Source organism: Panthera uncia, assembly GCF_023721935.1.
Source record: "Panthera uncia isolate 11264 chromosome A3 unlocalized genomic scaffold, Puncia_PCG_1.0 HiC_scaffold_12, whole genome shotgun sequence".
NCBI classification, from domain to species: Eukaryota; Metazoa; Chordata; class Mammalia; order Carnivora; family Felidae; genus Panthera; species Panthera uncia.
Genome location: NW_026057579.1, coordinates 11139229 through 11166768, shown reverse-complemented (window position 1 = coordinate 11166768; position 27540 = coordinate 11139229). Strand labels below are relative to the sequence as shown.

General features: G+C 45.6%; 1 protein-coding gene across 2 annotated transcripts in view; it reads left to right on the top strand.

Moving 5' to 3' along the window:
- Positions 1-27540, top strand: part of CRIM1 (cysteine rich transmembrane BMP regulator 1) — a 187788-nt gene that overhangs the window by 83534 nt on the left and 76714 nt on the right. For both annotated transcript variants that reach the window (XM_049651883.1, XM_049651882.1), the window contains exons 3-5: positions 2261-2503; positions 3555-3675; positions 25177-25298. In XM_049651883.1, the coding sequence (XP_049507840.1) occupies positions 2261-2503; positions 3555-3675; positions 25177-25298 (486 nt within the window). The remainder of the gene's footprint in view (positions 1-2260; positions 2504-3554; positions 3676-25176; positions 25299-27540) is intronic.

Genomic DNA, 27540 nt, shown 5'->3' with positions numbered 1-27540 from the left:
TGAACCAAAGTCAAGAGTTGGACGACTGAGCCACCCAGGCGCCCCACAAAGGCAGTTTCTCAGAAGTAAATAAATCTCTCAAGGCTTGAACTGCAAAGCACATAAGTAGGTGACAACATTGAGACTGTGAAGCATAAAGAGCAGAATAACCAGGAAGATCTAATATGTTGGGTTATAATGAAAGCGTGTTTTATTGAAGCATATATTTGGAAAGTCTGATTGTATGTACCAAGTATTTCTCAGGAGAAGAATGGAATAGAATGTGACACAGAATAAGTTCATCGCAGCACATTAACAGGAGGAATGAAGTGTTATTGCAGTTAAAGTCACAGAGCTCGTGGTATGATTGGACACAGTGTGTTTGTGTTTGCCTGAGAAGTCATCCACGGGACGTACTTAACCAACTCCATCTCCATCAATCCCCATGCTGTCAGGATTCACTTTCTCCTCCCCAGCTTAATGATTTGTTTTGTCCACACTGATGGGTAGTCAAGACTGGAGTTCCTCTTGTGTTCTCTTCTCCGGGCAGTTGCTTGGGGTTACCATAGGAAAATAGGATATATGCATTCTCCATCAGCCTACTGCAGCCACACTGGCCTTCCCACCCCTCCTGGGACATTCAGGATGGTATTAGCTGTTCCTGCCACTGGAATGCTCTTCTCCTAGATATCTCCATGGCCCGCTCTCTCCCTCCTTTAAGTCTTGGTTCAAACATTGGTTTCTCAGTGATGCCTGTTCTGACCAGATTATAACCGCCGCCCCCCCAATCACTCTGATTCCCCCTTGCTCTGTTCCATTTTTTTCTCCATAGCACTTAGCACCCTCCACTACGACACACTTTGCTTATTTATGATGTTTAGTGTTTATTTTTTGTCACCCTCTGCTGTGCTGTAAACTATATGAGGGCAGGAATCTATGCCTGTTCTCCTTACAGCTCAGCTCAAGCTGCTAGAACAGCAGGTGCTCTGTAAATATTTTTTAATGAATTTACTACACCTGTGAGTAGGAAGGCTCTTTCATCGGGCGTTATGATTAAACAGGAAGTAGCCAAGGAAGATGGTCAGTGAAATGAAAGATACAGCCATCAAGGTGGGAGTGACCTGAGGAGCACTTGGTTTTGGAAATAGAGCTGCTTGTGTAACACGAAGAGATGAGCGATCTGGAAGTGAGGACACCTGGATTCTTGTTTTACTTTTACCGCTGACCACATGTGCATCAGTTGAACTTAATTTTTAGTTGAGAAGACTAAACTAGGTGACCTGGATCTGACCGTGCTTTGTGATTCTGGATGGGTTTTACTGTAGAAAACACGGAGCTAATGATAATGTACCCCGATACCACATGGCATCATTTTCACCCAACATTTTCTCAATTCCGTCCCCCCTCCATCCCCCCTTCCTCCCCTCGCCCAAGAGATCACGGGTCTATGATGACATGCCTTGGGTTTGTTTCAGCCTTTTCCTGAAGGACATAATGTTGGTGTAGGTTTCTTAAAAGTTTAAACCCAGAGACTCAGCTGTGGACTGGGGTTCCAGAAGCTAGGGCTTTGTTCGATTTAGTTTTCTTTTCTTTTAAAATGGAGGCACAGCAGTGGTCAGTACATAATGCCTGAAGAAGGAGAGAGGGGCATTTGATCTCTGCTAGAGATAGACATGCCAAATGGTGTTTAGGGAAATTACATGGCAGTTTAGCTCCTTCTCCATCTTGTGAAGCTTCCATGTCATAGAATCCTATGGTCTTAAATAAGTTCATCTCTTCAAAATTCAGGGCTCAGAGAGAGAGTTCTTTCGTGTTGATAATCACATACCTTTGTGTCCAGTCCCTGAAGTAGCCAGGATTTGTTTGTGGGTCTATTTTGGGGTTTTAAACATATGCTGTTTTCGAAGAGCAGGCCTTAAAACTCCTTTTAAGTTCAAAGGTCTTTCGGTCAGTAAGTGATGAAGTCCTCTTCCCAGATCGTGCACCCCACGGAAGCACCTTCCCGTGCCACTGTTGATTTTGGTTGGCACATGGAATGTGGATTTTTCAGCACAAGTGAGCAGGGAGGTGGAGAAGGCCACCGTGCTCCCCCTGCCGTGTCATGAGCAGATCTCAGGGGAGATTTTCATGGCCGGCTGAGCGGAGTGTGACAGTTTCACTGGTTTCTTTCTCTCCCCTCCTCTTCGGTCCATGAATAGATCCTCAGGACTGCCCCTAAGTCTGACAACAGTGCCCCACACTGCCCCCCGGGCACGTGCTAAATTCTTTCTCTCCCATTTAGAAGAGAAGCCAGATTGCTCCAAGGCCCGCTGTGAAGTCCAGTTCTCTCCACGTTGTCCTGAAGATTCTGTTCTGATCGAGGGCTATGCTCCCCCCGGGGAGTGCTGCCCCTTACCCAGCCGCTGCGTGTGCGACCCTGCGGGCTGTCTGCGCAAAGTCTGCCAGCCGGGATACCTGAACATACTAGTGTCCAAGGCCTCAGGGAAGCCGGGAGAGTGTTGTGACCTGTATGAGTGCAAACCAGGTACGCGCGGGCGTCGCATCGGCGGCCTCGCTTCTCTGCAGCCCAGGGTCGCAGGCCCCTCTGCTGCCACCGCTGCCGGCCTCCCGGGGAAGATGGGCTTTGTTGCCAGCAACCTGCACGCCTGCCACTCTCACTGCTGACCTCCTAGTCAGAGGGGCAGGGTGACAACTCGCTGGTGCACACGCACCTGCCGATAGGGACCATCTTTTTTTTCTTCTCTCTCTTTTCCTTCAAAGTCTGCTTGACGCGGGAAGTGGGATGAGAATTTATGATGCTGTAGCTCTGTGCTCCGTTCCCCCAGAGAAGAAGGTCAGAGCCTTCCTTGGTAGACCTATCGCTTTATCACCTTTAAAAACAGCCATCATATGTAAACAGAAAGATGCATATGTAAATATGCATCCAACCACCAGATGCGTTAGAATGAAAATCTCAGCCCTAGTCTTTCTCCTTGCCGGTTCCCTGCCATCCGTCTGCTGGCTTTAGAGCATGTGCTAGGTCTCAGACTGTTTGCTCACCTTCTTTGCTGCATTTGATTTGTTGTCCTGTCCCAGCTACTTATTGCTTCGCAGTATTTCTAACATCCTTGTTCTTGTGCATTTCTAATACACTCTGTGAACAGGTCTAAACTATAGTGATTTCTTCTTTGCAAGTCTCTAACCATTGGTCAGACTTTTTTTTTTTTTTTTTTTTTTTTTTTGGTCTTAACTGCTGGATAAAAGCCTCAAGCAAAACAATCCCTTGTCCATCTCTTGCAGTGTTGTGCCAGAAACGCGTCTGGCTGACCCTCACCACCCACATAACCAGCGCTGGCTTCCCTCTCTCTCTGTGTCTTCATCCTAACTCTTAGAGGTCTTATCCCCTGCTTTCCTGGCGCAGATACGGGCCCTACTGCCACTCTCTAACATGGACCGAAATGAAAATGTCAGTGCGTCGAGAGGGTTCTGGGGAACAAGGAAACCGCACACATTTGTGAAGAGCCAGTGTTTCGTTTCAGGGACTCCCAGTGCAAGTAAACATAACAGTAAATGGTGCCTCTGTTTGCCCCTTCCAGTTTTCAGCGTGGACTGCAGCACCGTGGAGTGCCCCTCCGTGCAGCAGGCCGTGTGCCCTCTGGACAGCTACGAAACTCAAGTCAGACTCACGGCGGACGGTTGCTGCACCCTGCCGACAAGGTTGGTCCGCCATCAGTTTGTCAGCTCTTCTCCGCTGTCTCGTGTGTTAGCATCACTGAAGGCACAGTTTCAGGCACGCACTCTGCTCTCCCCAGGTTATCAGGGAAACCTAACACGCTCCTGTTTCTGAGGAGAAATCCTGACTATTCCTGTGACTTGATATTTACACGTCTCATTCCTTGGGTCAAAGCCAGATGTCATCAGGTTAAGTCACTAACCCTTACAGGTTCTTCCCTTCCGTGTGCCTGTGCACTTTGGCAGGTTGGGAACTGCATGGGCATATGGGTCCCTCAGCACACAGCCAGGGAGGCAGCGGGGTGTTGATCAGAGTGGGCACGTCACTTGACCCTCCGCAGTGAGTCTTCCCGGTTCTTAACCATTGTGTCCAATGGGATGAAACACAGCAGGCCTCATGGAGCTGCTCCCACGGAATCCTTTACGTTTGCCATCACGCTTCGACCCGGACCTGCTAATTGCTGAGGCAGAGAGGAGTCTAAATTCTGCTGATGCTTTTCTGGAGGAACAAGCCAGCCCTCTTTGCCTTGATGGGGAAAAAAATTCCTGTCATTTTAGTCATAGTAGCAGGACATCCACTTAGCCCTCCAGGACCAGGCTCACTCCAGAACTTGAGGGTCTCCAGTTGGGTCCTAGGCAGTCTTCAGAGAACCACCGTGGAGCCGGCCCTTCGTACCTGACTTTGGGGGAGACCGTGCTCGGAAACATGGGGTTTCTGTTCCATTTCCCCTGCTGAGACGCCCTCCCCTCTTCCCTGCCATGACCTCTCCTCCATCTTTCCCAGGCCACTAAGGCATCATTTTGACCAAGTCAACTCGTTTCTTTCTCCTGTGCTCTACATTTAATATCCACAGTTGAAACGGGGCCTTCCTTAGCTCCCTTTCTAAACTGTCCGTCTGCCCTGTCCAGTGCCAGCACTTCCCATGTGTGTCTGTTGAGGAGTCGTTTTGATTTTCCAAATGGCCCTGTCAACATAATATATATGGTCTGTAGGTAAGTGCCAGTGATTTGTAGTCCATAATTGGAGTAGACATCCAGAGTGTGTTCTGATAATTTCTTTTCTTCTCTTAAAATGACATTAGTTTTTCCCTAACCTTTGCCCTATCAGAAGCTCTAGGAACCTCTCAGACACATGTTACACCCCTTATTGTATCCATTGTACGATATCATAAAGCAGATAACAACGATTCACGTACTCACAGTGTGTAGCCCCCTCTTAGGACATTACAGTGTGATAATGTATGTGAAGATACTTGGAAAGGGGTAAAACATTGTGCAAATGTGAGGTATTACCAATCCGTAATGGAGGAACAGAGAATGTCATTAACGGTAACAGATGTCCCTTCAAGGTCTTCACGAAAAGGAAGGTGGCACATTATATTAGAGAACCTAATTAATCAAAACTAAGCCAGTTGTTAATTAACAAGTCCTTCAGTGAAGAAGAGGGACAATTCTCAAGTCACTGTTACAAACGTAACATGGCACCATATGCACGTAGGAGGCACAGTAGGCGAATTTTCAGCCCCTCCAGGGGGTCAAAGTGGGTAAAAGACATACTTAATCTCAGTTTAAGGAAAAAATTTTCTCACAACTAATGACGTACAGTGATGAATTGGGCTGCTTCCTCAGCTCCCCAGAGCTGAAGATTTCTTTCCGTCTGGATGGCCACCTGCCAGGAATGCTTAGAAGAAATGTTACACTGGAAAGGAGGTTCAGCTAGATGTCTTCTGTTTTATCTCCAAGCTTCTGTGAGTCTTACAAACATAAACCTTAGGATGCTTATTATTGTGTTGATGTAAATTTGACTTTGGCATCCAGGGCTCAAGAATGGTCAGTCAGTTAAAGGTGCCTCTAACGAAGAAATTGAAAACAGAGACGGAAGTCATTCAGAATCCCACTGTAAATTATTTGCAGGGGAGGGATAAGTTCTCACAGCCCTTTAGTTTCTGTATTTGAGATGGTCGTTGACCCATGGTGCTCCCCGGCCCTTGTCCGCGTACATCCTGTGTTCCCGCCTGGATGAGACCCCTCTCCTCACTTGCCCATGCCCAGCTGATGCTCATGCCAGTGCCGACAGCTGGCTTCCCCAAGCACCTTCCCCTCCTACAGTTTCTGCTCCCCTTTCGGGACTGCATTTCCTTCTCTTTGAAGTGTTTGAAGTCTTCAGCCGTGAGGATGACTTAGGTGCCCTCCTGCTCACTTGTAATTTAATTCCCATGTGTCTCTTGAAGCACTTTTTATGATACATTGATATCATTGATTTTTTTTTTCTTTTGGTCAGTATTCCCTTCTCTGTGGGAATATTCCCTTCTCTGAGGGAATATTTTATAGCCTCTAGTACTAGAATAGGAATTGTAATGTGTCAACCTACGTTTGTTGATGGGTGAATGAATGAACGAATGAATGAGCAGGCCCACGCTAAGCCATGTTGATGTCTTTCTTGAAGAAGAAAGCATGAGTATTTTTAGTTTCCTGTTACCCTCCCACTGTTGGGTGGTAAATACTACTCCCCGGCTCACTTTAAAAACCTTGCACTTTTCCCCAAGCCCCTTCTTTATGGCCCACTTCTCCCTACTGCAGAAATTCTGCATTCCAAGCACCAAGGTCACCTCTCAAAGCCTTTATCTCTCCCTTCCACCTTTTCTAATATTGTTCACACTGCAGGACTCCAATTAAATTGCACTTTATCCAAAAGGTCTTCATGCTTCAACCAACACCCATCCTACGCCCTGGGAGCTCCTAACGTGTTCTTTTCTGTGTTGCCAACTAATCGCATATTTCCCTGCATTGTTATTTCACTGCTACACGCATAGTCTTGTCTCACCAACTAAAGGACGTTTCTAGAGGTCAGGAATTGTGTTTTCTTTCTTTTCCTCTGTATATGCATTCATACTGAATGAATCGGTAAATGCAGAATGCGCTCAGACCGCAGTTAAAACCTAGTTTAGCATATTAAGTGGGTTCCCGCTTACTAAGGAGGGTGATAGGTCCTACTTTGGCAAGAGAATAAAAAGCCAAACAATCATGTGAAAATGGAAATAAAAAGAAGAGAGTCTACCATGAGTCATAGCAGGAGTATTTCAAGAGAAAAAAAACTACATGACTGTATTCTTTTGTGTGATTTATGTTTTTAAGAGTATGATGTTTAGATACACAGAAGACCATTTTAGAATACATAAAATTAGGTTGTAACTATTTGGTCTTTACTGCTTATTTATAAAGAGCATTATTAAGAACTTAGAGCCATTTTGGACCAAAACCAGCGATGTGGAGATTTCAGGGGGAAAGCCCTTTACAGTTAGGGTGAAGGTATCAGAAATGTTGGCAGTAGAGATTTACCTTAATGACCCCTCTTTTGTAAAGATGTCTTGGACTTTCAGCAACGAGGAGAGGAGCTCATGGACTTTGCCCCCCTTGCCTTAAAGAACAAATTCCTCTCTCCGTCGTTCTCATCCAAATGGAACTCCCATTCCCAGGGAGACTCACCCATTCCAGCCCCTCACCGCCCTATTTCGGTGTGAGTCCTTGTGCAATTTGTGACTTTGTGTTTGATTTTTTTCAGCTATTCATCTGTTTGTCAAGCATAACTTGAGCTCTTACAAGTGACAGACTCTACCCTCTAGATAGTCTCTTCATGCGTGGATATCTCTTTTCTGTTCCCGATGAGTGCTGGTTTTCCCACCTTACCCCTGCCCTTTCTACAGACAGGTCCTTCCTTCTTTACTTGCTGCATCTTTGCTTTTTCTTAATGGCCCATCCTTTGTTTCCACCCTCTTTGGCTGTCTTTTCCTGAACTTCATCCCATTCTGACGTCATTCTTGCTCGCAATACAGTGAACTCTTAACCATTTTTAATTCTTCTTTCCTCGGCTAGGTTTTAGGTTTCCAAGCACCCTGCCAATTTTTTTTCTCACCTTTTCTCTTCTCTTGGCCCCGGAATGTGATGTGAGCTCATCACACCTTTCAGGAGACGGTGAGAGGAAGGAGGGTTAGTGGATGATGGCAGAAAGGAAAAACAGCCCTGTCCACAGGGCTTATGACACCTGTGGTTCTTGGAAGGCCCTGCGTGTGCATGTGTGCGTGCAAATGCCTGCCCGCAAAAGGAGTCTTGTAGCAGAGGAGGTTACGTCTGATCTATTGATCCAGATGATACCTTTATGGGGAAGGACTAAGTATTGAAGTAACATGAAGGTGGCGATTCCAAGGACAGCTTAACTGTGTAATGTGCCTTACTGTTTACAAAGCGTTTACATTTCTGTTGTTCTCATTTTATCATTCTGATTCCATGAGGAATTTATAGATAAGAAAACAGAGGCAGAGAGAACAAGTGAGCTGTGCAGAGTCATGTGTTCTTTGGTACAAGGATGAGAGCAGGTCCGAGTCTTCAACCCAGCTTCTCTGATCCCAAAGCCTTGTCCTCTCCACTGCAGTTTTTTGATAACTGTGTTTTGGTGTTGTCTTTAAAGTCCAGGAAATAATATCAGTGATTATGAATTTATATTTCACCAATGTATGTACGTATTTCAGCATTGTACATATTCACACAATGTGCATATGTTTCATTACTCGTTGTTGCACAACAAGCCACCCCCAATAGTAGTAGCTTAAAACAACAGAGATCTGTTATTCCTCATGCCTCCGTGTGTTAACAAGGTGGTTCTCCCACAGTCTGCTACCTTTCTGCTGCTCTCTCCTCCTCCTCCTGTCAGTGGGCAGTTGACCCAGGAGGAGACCCATGATGTAGGAGCCGCTGGGCACCACCTTAGCGTGGGTATCATTTAGCTGACCATTATTTTGAACTTCCCTCCTTAAAGTTGTGACTACCTGGTTAAAACTTGGTTTAGCAGAGAATGCCATTTTTGGATGCCACGAGATCTGCCTGGTGAAAACCAGGTCAATTTTAAAAACAAACACAAAGAAAACCTTTCAGAGATGTTGCACAGAAATTCTTCTCTGTAACGGTTGATTATAGAATGGTTGGCTGAGAGACATGGACCCACCAGCTGTAGCTAAAGGGTCGATCCAGCCTGGGATGTAGGTCTGTGCGTCCCGTGTTGTCCTGTGTCCGCCAGTCCAGACCTCCACGTGGTTGTGCTATTTCTCACGAAGATGGCTCCTGGATCACAAGTTTTTTTTTTTCTCTACACTCCACTCTGCTATATCCAGCGAATGTGCCTAATTTTACAGAGACTTCCCTTTGCCTCTATATTTTTTCATATCTTTTTAGATGCAGGCTTTAGGACAGTCATTAACTAGTTAAAAATCTAGACCACAACACAATATCCTCCACCTTATTTTCTTTCATTGTAAGTCAAATGAGTTTTTCATTGCCCTTATGCCTTTTGACTTGTTGCTTAACTGCTTCCATAGTTTTATTAAGAAGATGAATGAATGTAATATGTTATTGACAGTCACCCATTCAAAATTTATTTTAATGAGATTTGTCCCAAACTTTTTGTTCTGAAGCCATACTGTCTATAAATATGCATTCCTTAAAAGTTATTGAGAAGAATCCAATCTGGGTATTTTGAGGTGGAAATCAATGAAGTCATTGTTTATGATGTTCAGGCTTAAAATAGGGTTTTTCCTAGGTTGTACACAGTACAGCCAGCCAGGTTCCCAAGCTCCCTCCTGGCTCCAGCCTCTCTCTGACTAACGGGTCTGATTCTCTGCCAGAACCTATATCCAGAACATTTATATCTCTTGCTTTCCGAGACCCTGAGAAACCTGTTTTATTTTTAAATCCAGATTTAGAAGCACTTTTCACTTTTTTTTTCCTTAATCCAAAATAATTTAAAATTTTTAGATGGTCTGTTAGCTCCAGTGTTGACTAACATGTGACTTTGTTTTTCACCAAGAAGTTTCATAGACTCTCCGGAGCACATTACCTTCTAAGTACAGTTCGACTGGAAACGTAGACAAACAGGAATCCTGGTGCTCCTGTTCAGGCGGCAGGTTGTACGGCCCCCCTGGTTTGGAGATGGAGGGACGTGGGGAGCCGGGGAGGGTCTTGCCTGGTGGGTGTCAGAGCCAGATTGTGTGAGCACAGACCACGAGGCTTACTGTCCCCTGTGGCCCTGAGCTCACTCCCCACCCGGCCCTCCCTGGTTCCACCACTCAGGAGACCTAACATGCCATGTCCTACACTTCCCTTTGTTATAGTCAATTTGTTAATCATAATAATGATAATAACTTGTTAATAGTCGGTGAGCAAATGTGTGCACATGAGTAAACTCTGTCCAGCAGCTAAGGAATACTCCTCCACGCGTGACCTGGTGTCGTGCAGAGACAGCACACAACCAGAGATCGAGTGCTAGAATGCTGGCCCACTTCAGCAGGAATTTGGACAAGGCTGTCACATCCTCTGGGTCTGTTTTCTTTTCTGAGAGAGAAGAAGGGGAAGAGGGATTTGATGATCTCAGAAGTAACTTCTACCTTTAAAGTTTTTGATTTTCCCAAACCTTTTAGAGGGGGGAAGAACCCAAGCTGTTGGTGATAGACTCCTAGGAGAGAAAGAAGGAACATTTTAGAAAATTCCAGCACTTAGAAGATAATAGGATAGAGATATATGGTGATGGCGGGGGTGGGGGGAGTCCAAACAAAGTTATAAATGAATTGTTTATTTTTGTTTTCATTTTCTTTAAAACAAAACAAAACAAAAAACTGGAGTGCCTGGGTGGCTCAGTCGGTTAAGCGTCCTACTTCAGCTCAGGTCATGATCTCACAGCTCGTGGGTTTGAGCCCCACGTCGGGCTCTGTGCTGACAGCTCGGAGCCTGGAGCTTGCTTCAGATTCTGTGTCTCCCTCTCTCTCTGCCCCTCCTTCCCTCGTGTGCGCTCTCGTGCGCGCGCACTCTCTCTCTCAAAAATAATAAATAAATATTAAAAAATGTTTTTAAAAACTTAGGAAAGGCAACATGAAAAAAAAGAAACTTATGAGACTAATGATTTAAATCTGGGTATCAGACTTGTCGAATTGTGAAAGCTGGGTGATAGTCCAGTAAAGTAGATTACCTATTGGTCCGTGGCTAATGGAATATTGCTAGTTATATTTTTTGTTTTTTAACAACCATAAATAGTCCCTCATGTAGCAGATTGGAGAATATCTGGCCAAAGCTGAATCTTAAGGAAAGAGTTTTGTCTCTTAAGTCACTTTCTAGCAGCATGTGGACATCTCTGCCTGTCAGCCTGCCTTGTTGGGTTTGGGGTTGGGGGGGAGGATGTGTGGTTTGTGTCGCACACCCAGCGGCGTGAACCACACCCTGTCTCCAGCTGCTCCCTGGCTCCTGGACCCACGATTTCACTTGTTTCTCCCCAGCTATTGCTGCCTCACTTTCCCTGAGGTGTTGTCTTTGTCCTCCTTGCCACTCTTTATTCAGCTCCTGCATCTTTTCCCTGGGCTTTTCTGTATTTTACTCTAACTTGGATATGCATGCAGACACATACACACCCAGCATTGTATTTGTGGAAGCATTGTCTTCTCTATCCCCGACTTTATGAGCAGACCATTTCTCTTCACGACTCTTTAAATAGGAAACGATCTACTGAATTAAGTTCCCTTTTCTTTGTTTGATCCTCAGTTTTATTTCTCTCTTATGAGACCTTGACCTCAGAAGACAATTTCCCACACATGCTCTGTCATATCATAACAGCTTGAAACACTGCAGTTCCGAGAGGGGAAGTAAGATAAAAGGAAGGATGCCAACCCCACTGCATCTGAAGGATACGTCAGATATACAGCCCGTGACCAGAACAAAATTCACGAATTTTTTCTTTACTTTTCACCGCAGCATCTGGGTGTTTGTATTCAGCTGCTTCAGGTGGAGAATCTAGGCTGCTTAGTCCCCCTTCCTCAATCCTGTTTTTTTTTGCGTTCTCAAGAAAGTCCGTCTTGCCAGTGCTACCTTGTATTATGGTAGGAGAATCATAGCCGACTGCTCTTTCACTGTTTCTTCTGAAGAGACGTAGATCTTGAGAGAAGGAGCTTTCTTTTTCTGATACTGACTCCACCAGATGAGTCCATCAGAATGGAATTTTGGCAGGTTGTCCCTTCCCTTCAGAAGCACTTGAGTTAAATAAAAATTAATTTAACCACAAAGACGCAGTGAGTAAAAAGGTGCCGCTTTGAAAATGTCAGTGAGATGTCAAAGACCCATTGAGGGCCTCATGGAAGGCAGAGGACACTGGGCTTGGTTTGGTGTGGGGCACGGTGATGAATAAGATATGGCCCAGGTGAAGGAACTCAACTCCTTACAAATATCAGCTCTGGCAGTTTCGAGAATGTTCCAGACTTTGGGAAGATAGTCAGAAGGGAACACATAGAGCGTGATCTGCCTTCAAGAAAAGAATCAAGGGTGGCTGGCTGGCTCAGTTGTTTAAGTGTCTGACTCTCGCTTTCGGCTGAGATCATGATCTCACAGTTTGTGAGTTCAAGGCCCATGTCGGGCTTGTTGCTGAGCACAGACCCTGCTTGCGATTCTCTCTCTCCCTCTCTCTGCCTTTGCTCCACTTGCACTCTCTCCCTCTCAAATAAACATAAAATAATAATAATAATATATATATATATATATATAAAAAAGAATCGACTAATAGACTGTCTTTCTACCAAATAATAGAAACTGAATTTAAGAAAAAGCTGTAACATAATTTGCCAGCTTTAAATCCGAACTCAGAAGTCAGGGACTTCAGAAAGCACACACATACAGAAAAACTGATCGTGATTGTTCATAGCTCTCCACATTTGCCTGCAGTTTTAAGTCTTGGGATCATACAGCTCCCCTCTCCCTGGGAACTCAGTGGATTTTCTTATTCCTCTGTCCACTTTTTAGTAATAGGTTTGGAGGATCAGGAGTCTTCTGCTCCCGTACTTACACTTGGGCTGTTGAACTCTCTAGAGCTCTTCAGCTGATTCCAGAGCCTCAGTCTCTCGTTCTGCTGGTCGAAGTCTTGAGGGGCGGGGTGGGGGGTGAGGGGCGGGAGGATTAGACAAGGCCAGGAGCACAGAGGGCAAGACTCTCAACACAGGACACGTTAGCCCAGCCGGACTCCTATGTCAAGGCCAGAAACTTCCTGAGGGTGGCCTGGAACTGACAGATTCCTTCTCAAGGCTCAGGGAGCCCTCCTTATTTCTTCTCTGAGGCCACGTTAAGTTCTTTAGATGATCAAATAGTATTTATTGCAGCTGCATGTGCTTTTAACATGGTGTTAGGTAATTAAATTGCTTGTATCACACCTACTCCAGCTAGCCAGTGGAAATTGCCCCCACATAGGCATTTTCAAAAGGACTTCATCAAATTAAGAGCGTTGTAATTAATTATCATATCCATCTGTTCCCAAGACATTGTCTCAAAGAAGATGATACTTAATAACATTTTTGGGGGGTAGGATTCATCTGTTAGGAGAGATTTCTCTAATTCGGTTCACTTTTTGGATGTTCTCTTTAATTTGGATAATTTATCCAGCTGCTTTTTGAGAGTAAATAAAATTAAATCATACAGTATGTAAAATATGCATTAGCATAGTGCAGATTTAAAACATTCCTGACTCCTGACATGCTATCATGGTAGCATTCTCTGTGTTTTTAAACACATCCCGAAAAAAATTTGGAAATCTATTTGAAGTCCTTCTTTCTCAACTAAGAAAAGAACAGCTCTTCTGTTGCCCTCTGCCACAGTAATTTTTGGCCCAAAAGAGCAAGTCAACTCATAACTAAAAAAGCCAGAGTCTATATTAAACTCTGATGTTTTTAAAACAAAATAATTTTAGGAATTCCATGTTATTTTTGGACTTATCCCCAGATTGAAGCAAATATGCTTTCCTAGAAGTAAAGCCCTTGTCCATGGAGATGAACTATCTCCCTAGTAGAGAGTTTAATTTGTCAATAATTCGCTTCAGATGTGTAAGCCCTGCTCTTCCTATACTAGTGCTTTACGCCTTTTGAGTGTCTCCATGAAAGTGTATCTAGTCTTATTTCACATTTGTTTAAGTCCTGAAACCAAGTTCAAGGCTCTTGTTGAGTGGCTTAGAGTTTGGTCGGAGTGGCCATCACCAGACCCTGAATCCTTGGCCCTCTGACTCTCACCGAAAGAAAGGAAGTCAACTGAATTCCCTAAGACTTTCGGTACAGTTGGAAAGCAGGCTCCACTGCATGGATGATATTGAACCTCAGAGGACTGTCCCCACCCAGCCGCATTTCATAGTATCCTCCTCATGACACAGGCAAAGAGAATAGCTCCAGTTTTGGAAAAATGTTTTCTGAAGCTATTCACATAACTAATAAGCAAATTTAAAATGTTAAAATCCTTCTTCTGGAAACGCCTGCAGCAACTGCAAATCTCAGGGACTATTTCTTATTGTTCATTTGCACCTGTAAGTTGGGTGTAAGTGATAGGGCTCCTCATTGTTGTGTAGACGACAGTTTGCAGAGAGTTCAGGGTTATATTTGTCCAGTAGACGTTTAGCTGCTTAACTGCAGTTAAGATGAAGGTGAGGACAACTTGTGTCTCTTGAACTTGACGCTCAGTTAATCTGTGAATGTGTCACACAGACAGGTGCATCTTAAGTTGCCGTTTCCTGACTCTGCCTTTTTTATTTGAAAGGGAGAGAAGTTGTTATGTTGTGGCTCTTGTGGGCATATGATCAAGAGCTTTGATTACCATGGCTCGGTCATGGATTCCTGAAGACTCTTAATGACACTTCTTGAGACATTAGATGGTGTACTTTTGTGGGCAAGGATACACCTTAACATGTCCCTCTCTGTCATTAGTGCCAAGTACAGGTAAATAAATACTCAATAATTGCTTTTAATTAAGTTTAGAGATAGTCGATCTGTGGCAAGTCCTAGCATTAAAACCCCTTATGTTCTTTTGATCTGTTTAGGGAACGAACATTTGAATGTTTACCAAGTGCTGGATGCCGTGCTACCTGGTGGGAATAAAACGTGGACTATGATGTTCAGGAGCTTACAGTCTAAAGGCAAACACCTATAAATCATTACAGTTGAAAGTGCTGTGTGCTTTAGAAGTTGAAGCGTGCAAAAAAGCCACTCGCAGAGCAAAGGGCTACCAGTTCTGATTTGGAAAAATGTTGGATTTGACTTTTGAGCTGAGTCTTTAAGAATGAGTCAGAGTTCAGCAGCTGGAGAAAGAGGAAAGGGCATTCTAGGCTGTTGTGGTCATTGATTTTTAAACTTTTAATGTGTCTTACAGCTTGAAACATTATCACTCATCCCATCTATCTTTATGATTAGAGAAAAATGGAATTCATGACAATATTGATTTTTCCCTCCCTCATATAACCACCCCTTTTCAAGACTACATCACTTGTTTCAGATATTTTATTACTTTCCTATTGCTTTCAGTTAAAGGTGCTTCTTAGTGTGGCACGCAGGGCCCCTTCTTACCCAGCCCTGGGCTTCCTCACTAGTCACATCCCCTGCAGGTACCCCTACAGTATATCCCCCACACCCCATCCCAGTGCATAATGTGCTTCTGATGGGCTGAACCATTTGCTGTAGCCTTAAATATACCATATTCTTTCTTGCCTCTGCAAGTTTGAGTAAGTTCTTCCCTCTTCCTGGAATGTCCTTACCTCCACCCCCATGCCCCCACGCCCGATAGACACTTAACAATCTGTGCCCACTCACAGCCTGCCTTCACAGATGCATACGCACAGCATCAGCTGTTTTTCTTTGCGCCGCCCGTCAGAGAAGGCATCATGGACGAAGGGATTCTTGGAGTGAATGGAGGACTGACTGTTAGGCACGGGAGGGACGTCAGTGTTGAAAATGTCGAACAGCTACTGCCAGGAGTGTGCTTTTCTCCAGCAGCCGTCAACGGGTGGGGTATCGGCACAGAGCAGGGAGGTAGTTGGTTGATATTACAGTTTGCATTTGGCAGCCTTGGGGCTGAATTTGACCCCAAGACATATTTTCTTTGCTTCGCTTTTTTTTTCCTCCTCTTTCAATTAACCATTAACATTTTAAAAGGATGCTTCATGTAAAAATGCAGCTTCTTTTGAGCAATTGGAAGGCGTAGTGACATTGTACGTTCTATCATGGAGTGAATAGTGAGCAGACCGTCTTGAGTCATCTACAATAGCCCTCTGCTCTTTCAGGATTCTTGCCTGACTCCTGAAGACATTTGGCTTTGGCCTTTCTGGGTTTAGCTAACTTGGGGTTGGTGTCAGGGGACCAGATGTGGATGGAGGTTAAAAGGGCAAGAAGTTTAAAGGCATCGTGAAGATGAGGGTTCGGGTGAAAGAACATGGGTCTGGGGCTGTATTGTTAGGGAGGCACAGTCAGGACAAGGCCCAGGCTAGAGCGGAGAGCAAAAGCTCTCTGGGGCACAGCTATCTCAGGGAGGCTGCAGGAGTCAGGTGGTGGGAGAACTGGGCCAGTGAACCGTTGGGATCAGTGAGTAAGGTGTTTGGCCTCAGAGATTTTAGGAAGCTGTGGCCTCGGGAGCAAGTGCCTGAAATGCAAAGGGGCAGCAAGGATCCTCAGATTCCAAACAATCAGTTGAGCTCAGGGTGATGTTTTCATCCACATAGACATGGAGGCCTTCCAAATTATTACCTAGCATACAGTGGGTGGGTACTTCTGCTCTCCAGATACTATCCTAGGTTGCTTTTCGTATAGCTGTTCATTTAATTCACAGAGCAGTCCTGGGAGATACAAGGAACTTGAATCCTCCCCTTCTTACATATGGCTCAGGTGAGGCTAAGAGAAATGATGTCACTTGCCCAAGGTCATATAGCTCCTAAGTGGCCTGAACTCAAACCTAAGACTGTCCTAATGTCCAAGTGCATTCTCTGACCCCCGTTAGGAGATGGATAGGAGACAGGGCCACAGAGAGGGAGGGCTTGCGTGAGGGAGGAAAGTGACAATGTGGAGGATGCTGACCTCCCTTCCAACCCAGGTGAATAGGTGAGTGTGGGGAATTCGCCATCTCACTAAAGGCAGTTGTAAGGAAATAGCATTTGGGGGCCAGCCGGGTAAGTGCCGGAACAGATTTGAGTGGTATGGTTTGTGGTCACATGCAGATGCCGAGAGAGTTTGTCTGCAAGGGGGAGGTTGGGGAAGGCAGAGAGATGCGTATGGAAGAAGGAGTCCCTGGGGAAGCAGAACACTACTCTGTGAGGATGCACTTTCCCCAGAGGACAGGCGACCAGAGGATCGTGCACTTTGCACTGATGACAAGGATGAGAGGTCTGGGAATTGACAGCCCACAGGGTCCAGGCAGACGCGTGCTTAAAGACGCATGCTGTGTCAGCACCCGCTCCAGCCCCAGGTGGCTCTGGGGGCCTGAAGGAACGATCGGAGCCCAGGCCGCTCAGGTGTTCAAATAGGTCAGTCCTGACGTCTTTGATGTTCTTCATGTGCTCCACAGAGGAAATGGAATGGTTCACATCCCGCTGTGTTCTCATTTGTGATTATATATCCCAATCCTTCCTAAACTAAACCCCTAAGCTAAGAGCCAGAATGCTGTGTATCCCCATCCCCACCCAGCTGAGTACCTCCTGCTTGCACTCACTCAGCAAATAGTTATGAAGTAATTGTATGTTCACATGTAGGCTGATTCCATGTTCCACAGCATCCATTTCTAATGCAGTCGGTGATTCCAGCTCTGAAATGGGAATACCTTATGTTACCCTCCACATCCAAAGCCAGTCCTCCTCCTTCCCAGAGTGTGCTATGCCAGTTTCCCCTCTCACTCTTGCTCACTGCTTCTCCGTGCACATCTCACTCCTGCCCTTCGGCTCTCTGAGGCCATCCTGCCCTCCGTGAAATCAAATGCCATCGTCTTTCCCCCAGACCTAAGGAGGTGAAGGCAAAGAGCCTTCCGTTCCTGGGACTTGGTCGTTTTCGGACTGTTGAGCTAACCTGAGTGTGGTTCAGGATGCCTGCCAGATCGCAGCTCTCATGTTTCACTAGGGGCCCAGGCCCCGGGGATTCTTTCCAGTTGTGTCTGTGCTCTGGTTCCTCTCCTGCCAGGACTGAGTCCCTCTGGAACTTCCCCGACTCTCTTCTTCAGCCGTCACGTTGAGGTGGTGATGTGTATGAAGTGCCATTGCCTCCTCACCCCACCTGCTTACTGTGGAGCATGGTTCTAGAACATAACTTTATCAATCTTACAGGAGCCATGCGGGCTTGTAAATACCATCTTCCTATAATTTATACCACTTTTCTTTCAACTTAGTGCCATAAGATAAGTTTCCTGAGCCACATGCCAGCCTTGGAGGAGGGAGCCGTAATCATTTGCCCCTTGAGAACGCCAAGAAGAGAAGGGCTACAGTGACTACTTTATTAAGGTCTTATGGTGGACTTTGTTATTATTACTAATATTAGAAACGCAAAGGAATATTTTACCTCATTGCTCTCAATTTACGTCTTCTCTGTATTGGAGCACATCCTTTGCTCCCCACAGAAAAAAAAGCAAAACAAACAGAAACAATGCAGAGTGATTTTACTGTTGTCTCTGAAGGGAAAGTGGGGAACGATGTACAGTTTCTGGTTGTGGAAAGGAGTGGCCCCTGGACCCACTGCTGGAAGGAAGCATCCTCAGAGCTGGGCCCGGGGCTTGCTGCTAACGTGTGTGTCTAACTGCCCAGGGTTGGCACTGCAAGGAGATCATGTAGGAATTAGCGTCAGAGAGGGTGACTAAGGATTCATCACCGAGTGAAGAGTAAATCTCTTCTGGTGAGACACGAGAAGAATTGTGACCCTAGGAAATTTCCCTAGGAACGAGGACAGTTCTCCATAAGGGTAGTTGGGCCCTTGGGAGGGAAACTCGTGTATTTTGGATATTTTATTTGTAGTATCTCTCTTTTTTTTTTTTTTAAACTTCTGCATTTCTGGAAAGAGGTAAGAAATATAATCACTACAAAGATAGCGCATCAGATTTAATTAAACCTGCAGCTACGTTTTGTAGAATAGAGCTGTGTTTTATGTGTCATTAGAATTTCCATTACCTGACACTTCTTTCATTAATGCACTGAGTGGAATCCTAGTAGTACAAGCAAGGTTTTTGCCCTTTTAGTTCTACATTTCTTCTCGTTTCCTAACTAAAGGGAGAGCTCCCTCCCACCTATAAATAGTAGTTGTTTTTTATTTATAGACCATGATTCTCCCCCCTTTGAAGGGCCCCAGCGCTCAGTGAGGTGTGGAGTAAATCCAGTTTGGGGAGGTGCTGTTTTCAGAGGGCCTCACGGAGTTGTTTTCCTCTGCTTGGGGAACATGAGCAGTTGGATGGTCTGCTGCTTCCACATTTCCTCCTCTGCGGGAGTTTATTGTAGGGGAATGTTAGAATAACATTTGGCCTCCCTCTGCGTGGCGCCCACCGCAGGGCACGCCTGTGCTTTGCTGCGCGGCTGTGGGAGAGACAGGAGGACTCCTCCTGAGGCCTCTTCTGACCCCCTGTAGTTTGGTGTCCTTCACAGTGTCTCCAGTCATTCTGGTGAAGCGAACTGTTGATTGTTCAACTAAGTTATGAAGCCGTAAGTTAAGCTGTGAGGACCAGCATCAGGCATATCGTGTCTTCTCCCGCGATGCTTAGTCAGTCGTCTTAGTGGGGAAAAAAGAGAGAGTCATAGAAGTATACTCCTTGTCCAAAAAGAAAAAAAAAAAAGATCACCCAAGAAAGCTTTAGAGAGAAGGCGCATCTTGAGCTGGGCCTGAAGGTTGAGTGCTGGCAAGGAGAGGGGGTGGGGAGGATGAGGGAGAGAAGCAGGGAGTGTGGGCGTGCAAGGCTATGATGTGCTCCAAGGACAGGGTGGAGGCCAGAAGAAGCAGTAGGAAGGATGAACCCGGATCAGACTGTTGCAGTGATGGGAATGGCAATAATAGAAGCATTTTATAGTTAGAAGAAAGCTCATTACGAACCAGCCGCCTCCTTCGGTGGACGAGAACGCCACATCCCAGAGTGGCTTGCTGTGATTTCTGGTGGCGGTGGTGCTGCGTTGTCCGTACTGATCCTGTCTTCACCCTGTGTGTCTTTCCTAAGCCACCATATTCAGGCAGGAAAGAGGTTTTGTAAATGATTGACAGCAAGTGCTGCAAATTGTCATTCTCACTGAAATGATAGGACTAGTTGTACTTGGCTTTTTCCAAACTAAAAGTGCAGATTAAGCCATAGCAACTGAGAGCCTGCACCTGTCGGAGTGAGTTTCTCAGAAAGTAGGTCCCAGGTTGCATCCAGTGCAGTCTCTTGGAGAGCTTTTGATGTGGGCAGATTCCGAGGCCTGCCCCAGACTTGCAGAAACAATAATCTTGGAGAATGGCACCCTAGAATCTGTATTCAAGGCAAACTCCATAGTGTTTCCTTCCACACGTTAATTTTGAAAAGTGCTGTACCTATTAGCTCTCAGTCCAACATTTATACACATAAAAACTATAGAAACAATGCATAGTTTAACCTCTGATTTATTAACCATGAATAAAATGTTTATTCCAGATTATTGCTTTGATGGCTTTGTCCTTCATTTTTTTCATTTACAAGACAAATAAGACATGCCCCCTGCACCACGGGAATTCACAGGAGAGGCAGTAAGATTTTGATTTCATAGGATGAGCATGTACAGTCCCAAGAATTCAGCACCCGTGTGTACTATGGAAGGTCAGAGGAGAGAAAATTAATCTTGGTTCCTTAAAAAAAAAAAAAAAAAAAGTTTCAGGTTTTTCTTTAAATTCTAGTAGTTAAACACATATTGTAATCCTGGTTGCTGTTTGATCAGGGAAGGCCTTGTAGGGTGGGTGGTCTTAAGGTTGTGTGGAATTTACCAGCAGCCAAAGAGCTGAGGCAGAGTGCACACCTGAGCTATGGCCCTGAGTGAGAAGGGTTGGGTGGGTGGATCGGTGAATGGGGAGTCGCCCTTGTTGCCCAGGTGCGGCATGGGGAGGAACCAGTAGAACGTGGAAGCTAGAAAAAAGAGAAGTAGAGGCTAGACTGGCAGGTACTTTGTGAGCTGTGCCAGGACCCTGGCCTCTGGCCTGCCTGGGACTGTGTGGTCCAGGAAGCAAAGGACAAGAAGGGAAAGCATCAGTACACATTGCCCTTCAGCCAACACAACAGGCCCGTCTGGGCCTCCTAAGGAGGGGAGTGCCCTCTAGGGGTTTAGATGATTTCTGAGTGCTGTTCATCACTGTGCTCAGGCGCTCAGATGCCCACTAAGCTGAATCCATTACCTACTCAGGAGAAAAAAGACAGCCTAAGCAACCCACCTGGCTGCAGCTGTGATTACATTATGCAGAAATTTATTAATGTGGTGTCTTGATTGATCATTATCTTAATACTGAGGATAACAGTAGAGGCTTGATTTTTGTGGCAAATTGCACATACAGGTTGCTTCTTGTTTGAAGTTAAAAGGCCCTTAGCCCGTATACTGTATGATTCTATTTATGTGAACTGTCCACAACAGGCAGATCCATAGAGACAGAGCACGGAGGAGTGGTTGCAGGGGGCTGGGGGAGGAAATGCAAGTACAGGGTTTCTTTTTGAGGTGATGAAAATGTTCTAAAATTAGGTAGTGCTAGTGGTTGCACAACCCTGTGAATATAAAACCACTGAATTGCACTTTAAAGGGGGTGAAATTTATGGCATGCTAATCATATCTCAATAAAGCCGTTATTTACTTAGGAAAAAAAAAAAAAAAGCCCTTAGCATTTCTGCTACAGGTGTCCTGCCAACAGCTCTACCTGAAGCAGCCATTTTGAATTCATGGTGTAGAAATCTCCGTGTTGTGCTTCTCACTGTCTCTTTTGTACTTTTGTTTTTAGTTACTATTATTCCTCCTTCGTTCATTTCCGGTTCTGTTGCACTTAAGAAGTATTTGTTAGGGACTACACACAGTGGATGCAAGGAGAGCTGGTGGTAAGATTTGCACTCAAGTCACCACAGAATAGAATGAGAGGAGCCTTAAGCCACGTATGGTATCTGGCGGCTCCGAGAGAAGCTGTCATTTGAGATCGGCCCAAGAGGACAGATAGTATGTGCACAGACAGCTGGATGAGGAATATTCCGGAGAGAGCAGGGGTGAACAGTGCAGAGGCAGCAGCATGAGAGCTGGTGTGGAGAACAGAGGAGTGACCAGAGCAAAGGAAAATGAAGAGAAAGACCACAGGGGAGACTTGGGGGAAAGGCCCGTGGACTTGACAGGGTCGTACGCTAGGCTGAGAAGCCGATCGGTTAAGTGAGGGGCAGCTGACGACTTTGGACGCTGGGAGTGCAGTAACTGGGCTGTGGTGTGGGTTGGGAGGAGAGAGTCAGTTGAAGGAGGCCAGGGAGAACCTGGAAATTGGGAGGGAGGGGGTTTTAGAAGTGAGGGTAAGTGCTGACCTTGGTGCCATGAGCATCTCTTCCGTGTCTATTTCCTCTACCGCTATTCCACACGTTTTCTCCATTTTCTTGCTCTTTATCCAGGCAGTGGGGTAAAGGGTAGAAGGAAGACATGGGAGAAGGGACAGAAAAAGAACAAAAATGGGGAGAAAAGGGGGTAAGGACAAAATAACAATTTGCATCCTTTAGTTGTTTTGTAATTCAGCGTTTCCTTTTCACCGGAAGGAAACCTAGTCTCTCGTGGCAAGTGCAGGGCAGGAAGCCTTATATAATCTCAGGTCATTGGTTTAGGCTGTGCGCCTCACTATTCCCATCTGTAAAAGGGAAGAATACCTGCCTCTACTGTAGGTAAACCAGAGGGTCTCTATCATATTAAAGAACTTTTAAAAACTGAGACTTAAAGTTAAAAACTTAGACTTAAAATTATGTAAGACTTACGTAATTTGTAGACCTAATAAATTTCCTTGGCAGACAAGGGTCCTGACGAGTCCCCCATTTATTACATGAGAGAGGGAGCGTAAACACATCTGTCAAAAGATAACCCATGTGAGTTGTATCATGTTGAGCTGTATGAGATTGCCATTTGACTATTTTTGACTTACAAAAAAATGACAGTTGTCCTAAAGTTTCAACCTAATGGTTGCTGGATAGATATCTGATATGGGCCCAGGTTTTCACCTTTTCTGGTTTCTCAGGAAGTTCCTTCTTTATTAAGGAGCTAATGGTCTTTAACACCTGCTAATTTTAGGTTCAAAGGAAGCCTTGTGAAATCAAAAGACACCAAGAGGTGGGGAGGGCTTGCCAAGAGGCTGGTCCAGAAGGGGAAAGGAGCTGGGAGCAAGCCAGCCAGCCCAAACCGGGGCACCTGAATCCTTGGAACTTGAACATGTAGTCATTCTGGGTATAGGAGCAAAAATTCAGCATCAGGGGTTTTCTTTGGTAAGTGGGTTACTAGGCAGTCGTGTGCAGTTTTAGACCTTCTGTAACCTACTACAGACAACCTCTGTGAATCACTACAAAAGCACGAGAGAGATCTAAATGTTGAGAAACAGGTCAGATATAAAAGGGGACACAAGAAGCCGTAGGGCAGACTCCACTATTGTTTTCAGCTTGGTGGGATTTCTGACAGCCTCGCAGAGAGCTTGGCACCTAAGTGCACATACGTGTTCAGTAAAGGTCCCTGGAGGATATCCGAAGAGGTATTTTCCAGTTCATCGTATGCTCTCTGGTGTTTGAATTAGAATGATTCCCCGGAACACATCAGTAGGCAAGAATGTGGATCCCAGAAGATGTGGAAGAAAAGGTTAGTTATTCGTGTAGGATATGTTTCCATTGTAATCACATGCAGATACCAGAACCAGGGTGTGGCCTCATGAGGCCCTGGCCCCATTAATCCATAGAGGCTGAAGGGTTGAAGTTGTACAGAGGATCCAGAATAAATGGAAATAATACGTCATCACTGTAGTATCACAGGGATATGATTATCTGCTTACAACTGTAGTAACAAGGCACACAGAAATGAAAGACTGTGGAATAACCTTTGCAGTTCAGCCCTGGAAGTTGATTGCCCTATAGGAATACAGATCCACCCACACCGAAGAGGCAAATGTTTATCTGAAACCATAAAAGAGAGATTCCATTGCAGCAAAACCTTAATTACCTAACCCCCTCTTCTCCCAAGTCCCCTGATATAACCGTCACCCCATATGGAAGAAGCCTGAAAGGGCCCACCTCCAGAGGAGTTGTTCACACCTTTCCAGTGGCTTTAATGGTCTTTGGTGCGAATTTTAATTTATATTTGTTTCCCTTTTAGTTCTGCAGTTGATTATAAATGTAACTAAACCTCTGGGCCTGATTATTGAGGTACTTGTGGACTATGAGCATACTGGAATTCGTTACAGGTCCAAAGAACAATAGGAGAACAAAACAATCGCTTAAGCAAGAAGGTGGGGGGAAAACAAAAACTGAAATTAACAAGTGTGTTAATCGCTCTTCCCTGCTGGGAGCGTCCCCCTCCCCTGATCCTGACCCCACACTGTACATAAGTACCCACATACTTCCTGTGAGGATGTCTCTTTTTAGGATGCCTTCCTTTTATTCCTATCAACCTGGGAACTTCCTTGGTCATCCTCTCTGCCCTCTGACCCCTCCTTTCATCCCCAGGGGAGCCCTGGGGGGGAGGGGGGTTGGTGGGGGGGAGCCGGAGGCTAGCTGTTCCTTCCTTTTATTCCATTTGTATTCTAAGGCCCTAGGCTGCTCATTCCCTGCCTAGTTCTTTGTCACAGGCTTCAGCAAGCAGTAGACTTTTTTTTCTCCTCTTATGCTCACCTCATACATATACCCACCTCTTACTTTTCTACTACGTTTAGACTGGTTTCACAGCAGAGTTGAACTTAAGTAAGGGTGAGAGCCAGCAGAGTGGGCTTGCAGTTCATTGAACACCTCATTCATGCATGTTGAGATAAATGGACATGTTGTGGCTTAGAAGATCCCCCAAAATGAGGCTTTCAGCTTTCAAGTAACTGTCACAGGTCCACCTACTAAAGCTCATGCCCGTTGTAAAGAGCTCCTCAGTCTTCCATCAGCATCCGTTTCTCATGCTATGCATAATTACAAATGAATGTGGCTAAAGATGAGGGTACCCCGAGACCCAGTCACACTGACAAAAAGAGACTCAAGAGCTACTAACTTAATAGCAGAAAGAAGGGTCAGAAAGATCTCTGAAAAACACCCAAAGGTCAACAGCAACAAAGCAGGAACACAGGGCCATTTACCATGGGAGCCCCCTTCTGTGTTGGCCCACGCGAGCATCACTGGTTTATGGAATAACACCATAATGTACACACATAAACACGGCCCTGCGTCATCAAGGAAATGCTTGTTATGCTGGTCTGGTTAAGTAAGAAATGACGTAATGCATTTTAGGAATATTTCTGTCAAAATGGTTACAGTTAAAAACACGGGTGTATTTTAAGGAGATGAGCCTCAGTTATTTGGAATGCAAATTATTTTAGCACCCGGTCCCCATCCCCCAGTGACCCCAGATAAGCAAGACAGTGTCGTTTGCCACAGCCACTGCCACTTTGTTTGTGGTCTCCCGACTTCTATGTTGTTGTTTATTCATGGGGTTTTCCTTCCCTTTTTCTTTGGTTTCAGATGCGAGTGTCTCTCTGGCTTATGTGGTTTCCCCGTGTGTGAGGTGGGATCCACCCCTCGCATAGTCTCTCGTGGAGATGGGACACCCGGAAAGTGCTGTGATGTCTTTGAATGTGTTAATGGTACGTGGGGGTGCAGGAGGAGGGAGGGTTCCATTGGCCGCTTCCGCCCTGTGGAAGGCGGGGCATACATTCAGGGACTCCATGCCACTCACTCAGGAGGAAGGTCGGCTTGGGATCTCTCAGAGCAGCACAGGGAGTCAGGAGAAGGGGATCCTCATTCCGTCCATCAGAAAGAGAATTTTGAAAGTGGAAGCACAGATTGTCTGTAGCTGTCACATTCGGCTGTATTTCGGTAGTGCAGAAACGTGAGGAGCTCAGGAAAAGGATCGCGGAAGCTGTGACCACACTACCACTGCTGTCAGGAGCTAGTCTGTGTAACCGACGCCACATTGAAGCCACCACAACTTGACGCAGAAAAGGCATCGTTCCTCAAGTCGAGTATTTTCCTACGTAGAGAGCACGGCTTTGACCGGCGCTAGGTCATTCTTATTGGCCGCTTTTGATTCGAGCCTTATGGCCCTGAAAAAGGATTCTGCAGTCACAAGATTCCTTCAAATAGAATCCACTTCTCCTTTTCACCTTTCATGACAGGGCTTGGTGTTTGGTGACATGGTGTTTATTGAATTTAGATGCTAGAAAGGGAGGAGAACCTAAGACATGCCCTTCCCTCAGAATTTTTAGAAGGAAAACAAAGAATAAAAGTCAAGCAAGTGAAATGTCAGTCGTGCTAGCACTATTCAGTCAGTGCCTAGACACGAGGAAAATGAAGGCGCATGTGGACAAAAACAACAAAATCGCACTTGCAGAAACCCCCCTATTAACTGCTGCCTCTAAGAAATCAGAGTTCAGAAGAATGTCTGCCCTCCCTCAAGCCTGCCCTTCCCCATATGAAAAGGTTGTATTAAAATTGAGTCCTTGCGTCCTTTGGTTTTCAGTCCAGTGGCCGCCTGTTGTTTTGTTTGTTTTGCTTTGAGTAGACACTTGGCGTCAGGCTTCGTGGTTGACAGAACGTGGACTGGAGCCATACGACCTTGGTTTGAGAATTGGTTCCCCCAGTTACCGGCTGTGTAACTTTGGGCATCGCTTGGTCTCCCTGGGCCTCAGTTTCCACATCTGTCAAGTGGAGTGAATAACAGTCACTTAAATGAGGTTCCCCTTGTGAAGCACTTGCAATAAATAGTCTTTATTTTGCGTGTTACCTCCCGTTCACACCCACAGACCCGGGTCTGGACGTTCCAAGGGGATAGAGAAGGCGAGATGAGCTTCCTGGCTCACAGACCTCACGAATCCAAGCACAGGTGTAGAAAAAGCTCCATGTGGAGAAAGCAGCCTCTTCTCAGTGCTTCTCCTCACTTCTAGTCGTGTGTGTTAAACACCAGCAAACCGCAAAGCCTCTTCTCTGGTACTGCTACGTATCGTAGGGGACATTTTGCGAGTATTTAACTCTTCTGCCATTTGGCACAAATACTCCTCACCCTGGACTCCTAGCATCTCAAATGTGCTTCCTTCTAGGACTCCTCACTCGGCCAGTCCTCTCATGTCTGTCTCTCATTCTCCAGCCTGAACCTGCAGAGGGTCTGTCCTTGTGTCTGTGGGTGTCCAGGTTGTCTTGGGGGAGTGAGCGAGCAGATTCAGGTCATATCAGTTCCCTCCAGAGGTGGCTGTTAAATACCAGCCCAGAGAGGGGTTCCTTTGTGGGGACCTCCATCTTTCACTGCCCTCCCTGGACGTTAATCTTAAGTCACTTGTCCCCTGGAAATACCATTTGCTGTCGTGTCCTCTGGGCGAGGAAGAGGAGTGCCTTTCTTCTTTCCTTGCATCTCAGTTGTAGAGATCCAGCGTCGTGTCTTTCTTATCAGGACATTAAGCTTCCATCTTACCCAGTGTGCTGTGACCAGACGGCTAATGGCCGCCCCCCACCTCAGCTGCCGTGGATGGATCTTTGGGGCCCGCTCTCGTTTATAGCCTCGCTGTTTGTAGAGCTGTCATTCCAGGAATAGGACTTGCCATCTGCCACGAGACAATGCAGAGATGACAAAACACGCTCAGTGTTTCAGGGGGTGACGCTTGCCTGCCACCACAAACCTGGGTGATCTCTGCTTTTTTGTTCATTGTCCTGTTATGGCGTTTCTATTACTGTCTTAGTTGTTCAGTTGTAGATGAGGCTAGAAACCTTAATGCTGGGAAGATTCATAAGCTTACACAATAACATTTAAAAGTCTGTATTCTACCTCTTTTAAGGTGTACATACATACATGCACACACGCAGATACGTGCATGTGTGTGTGTGTGTTTGGCCCCA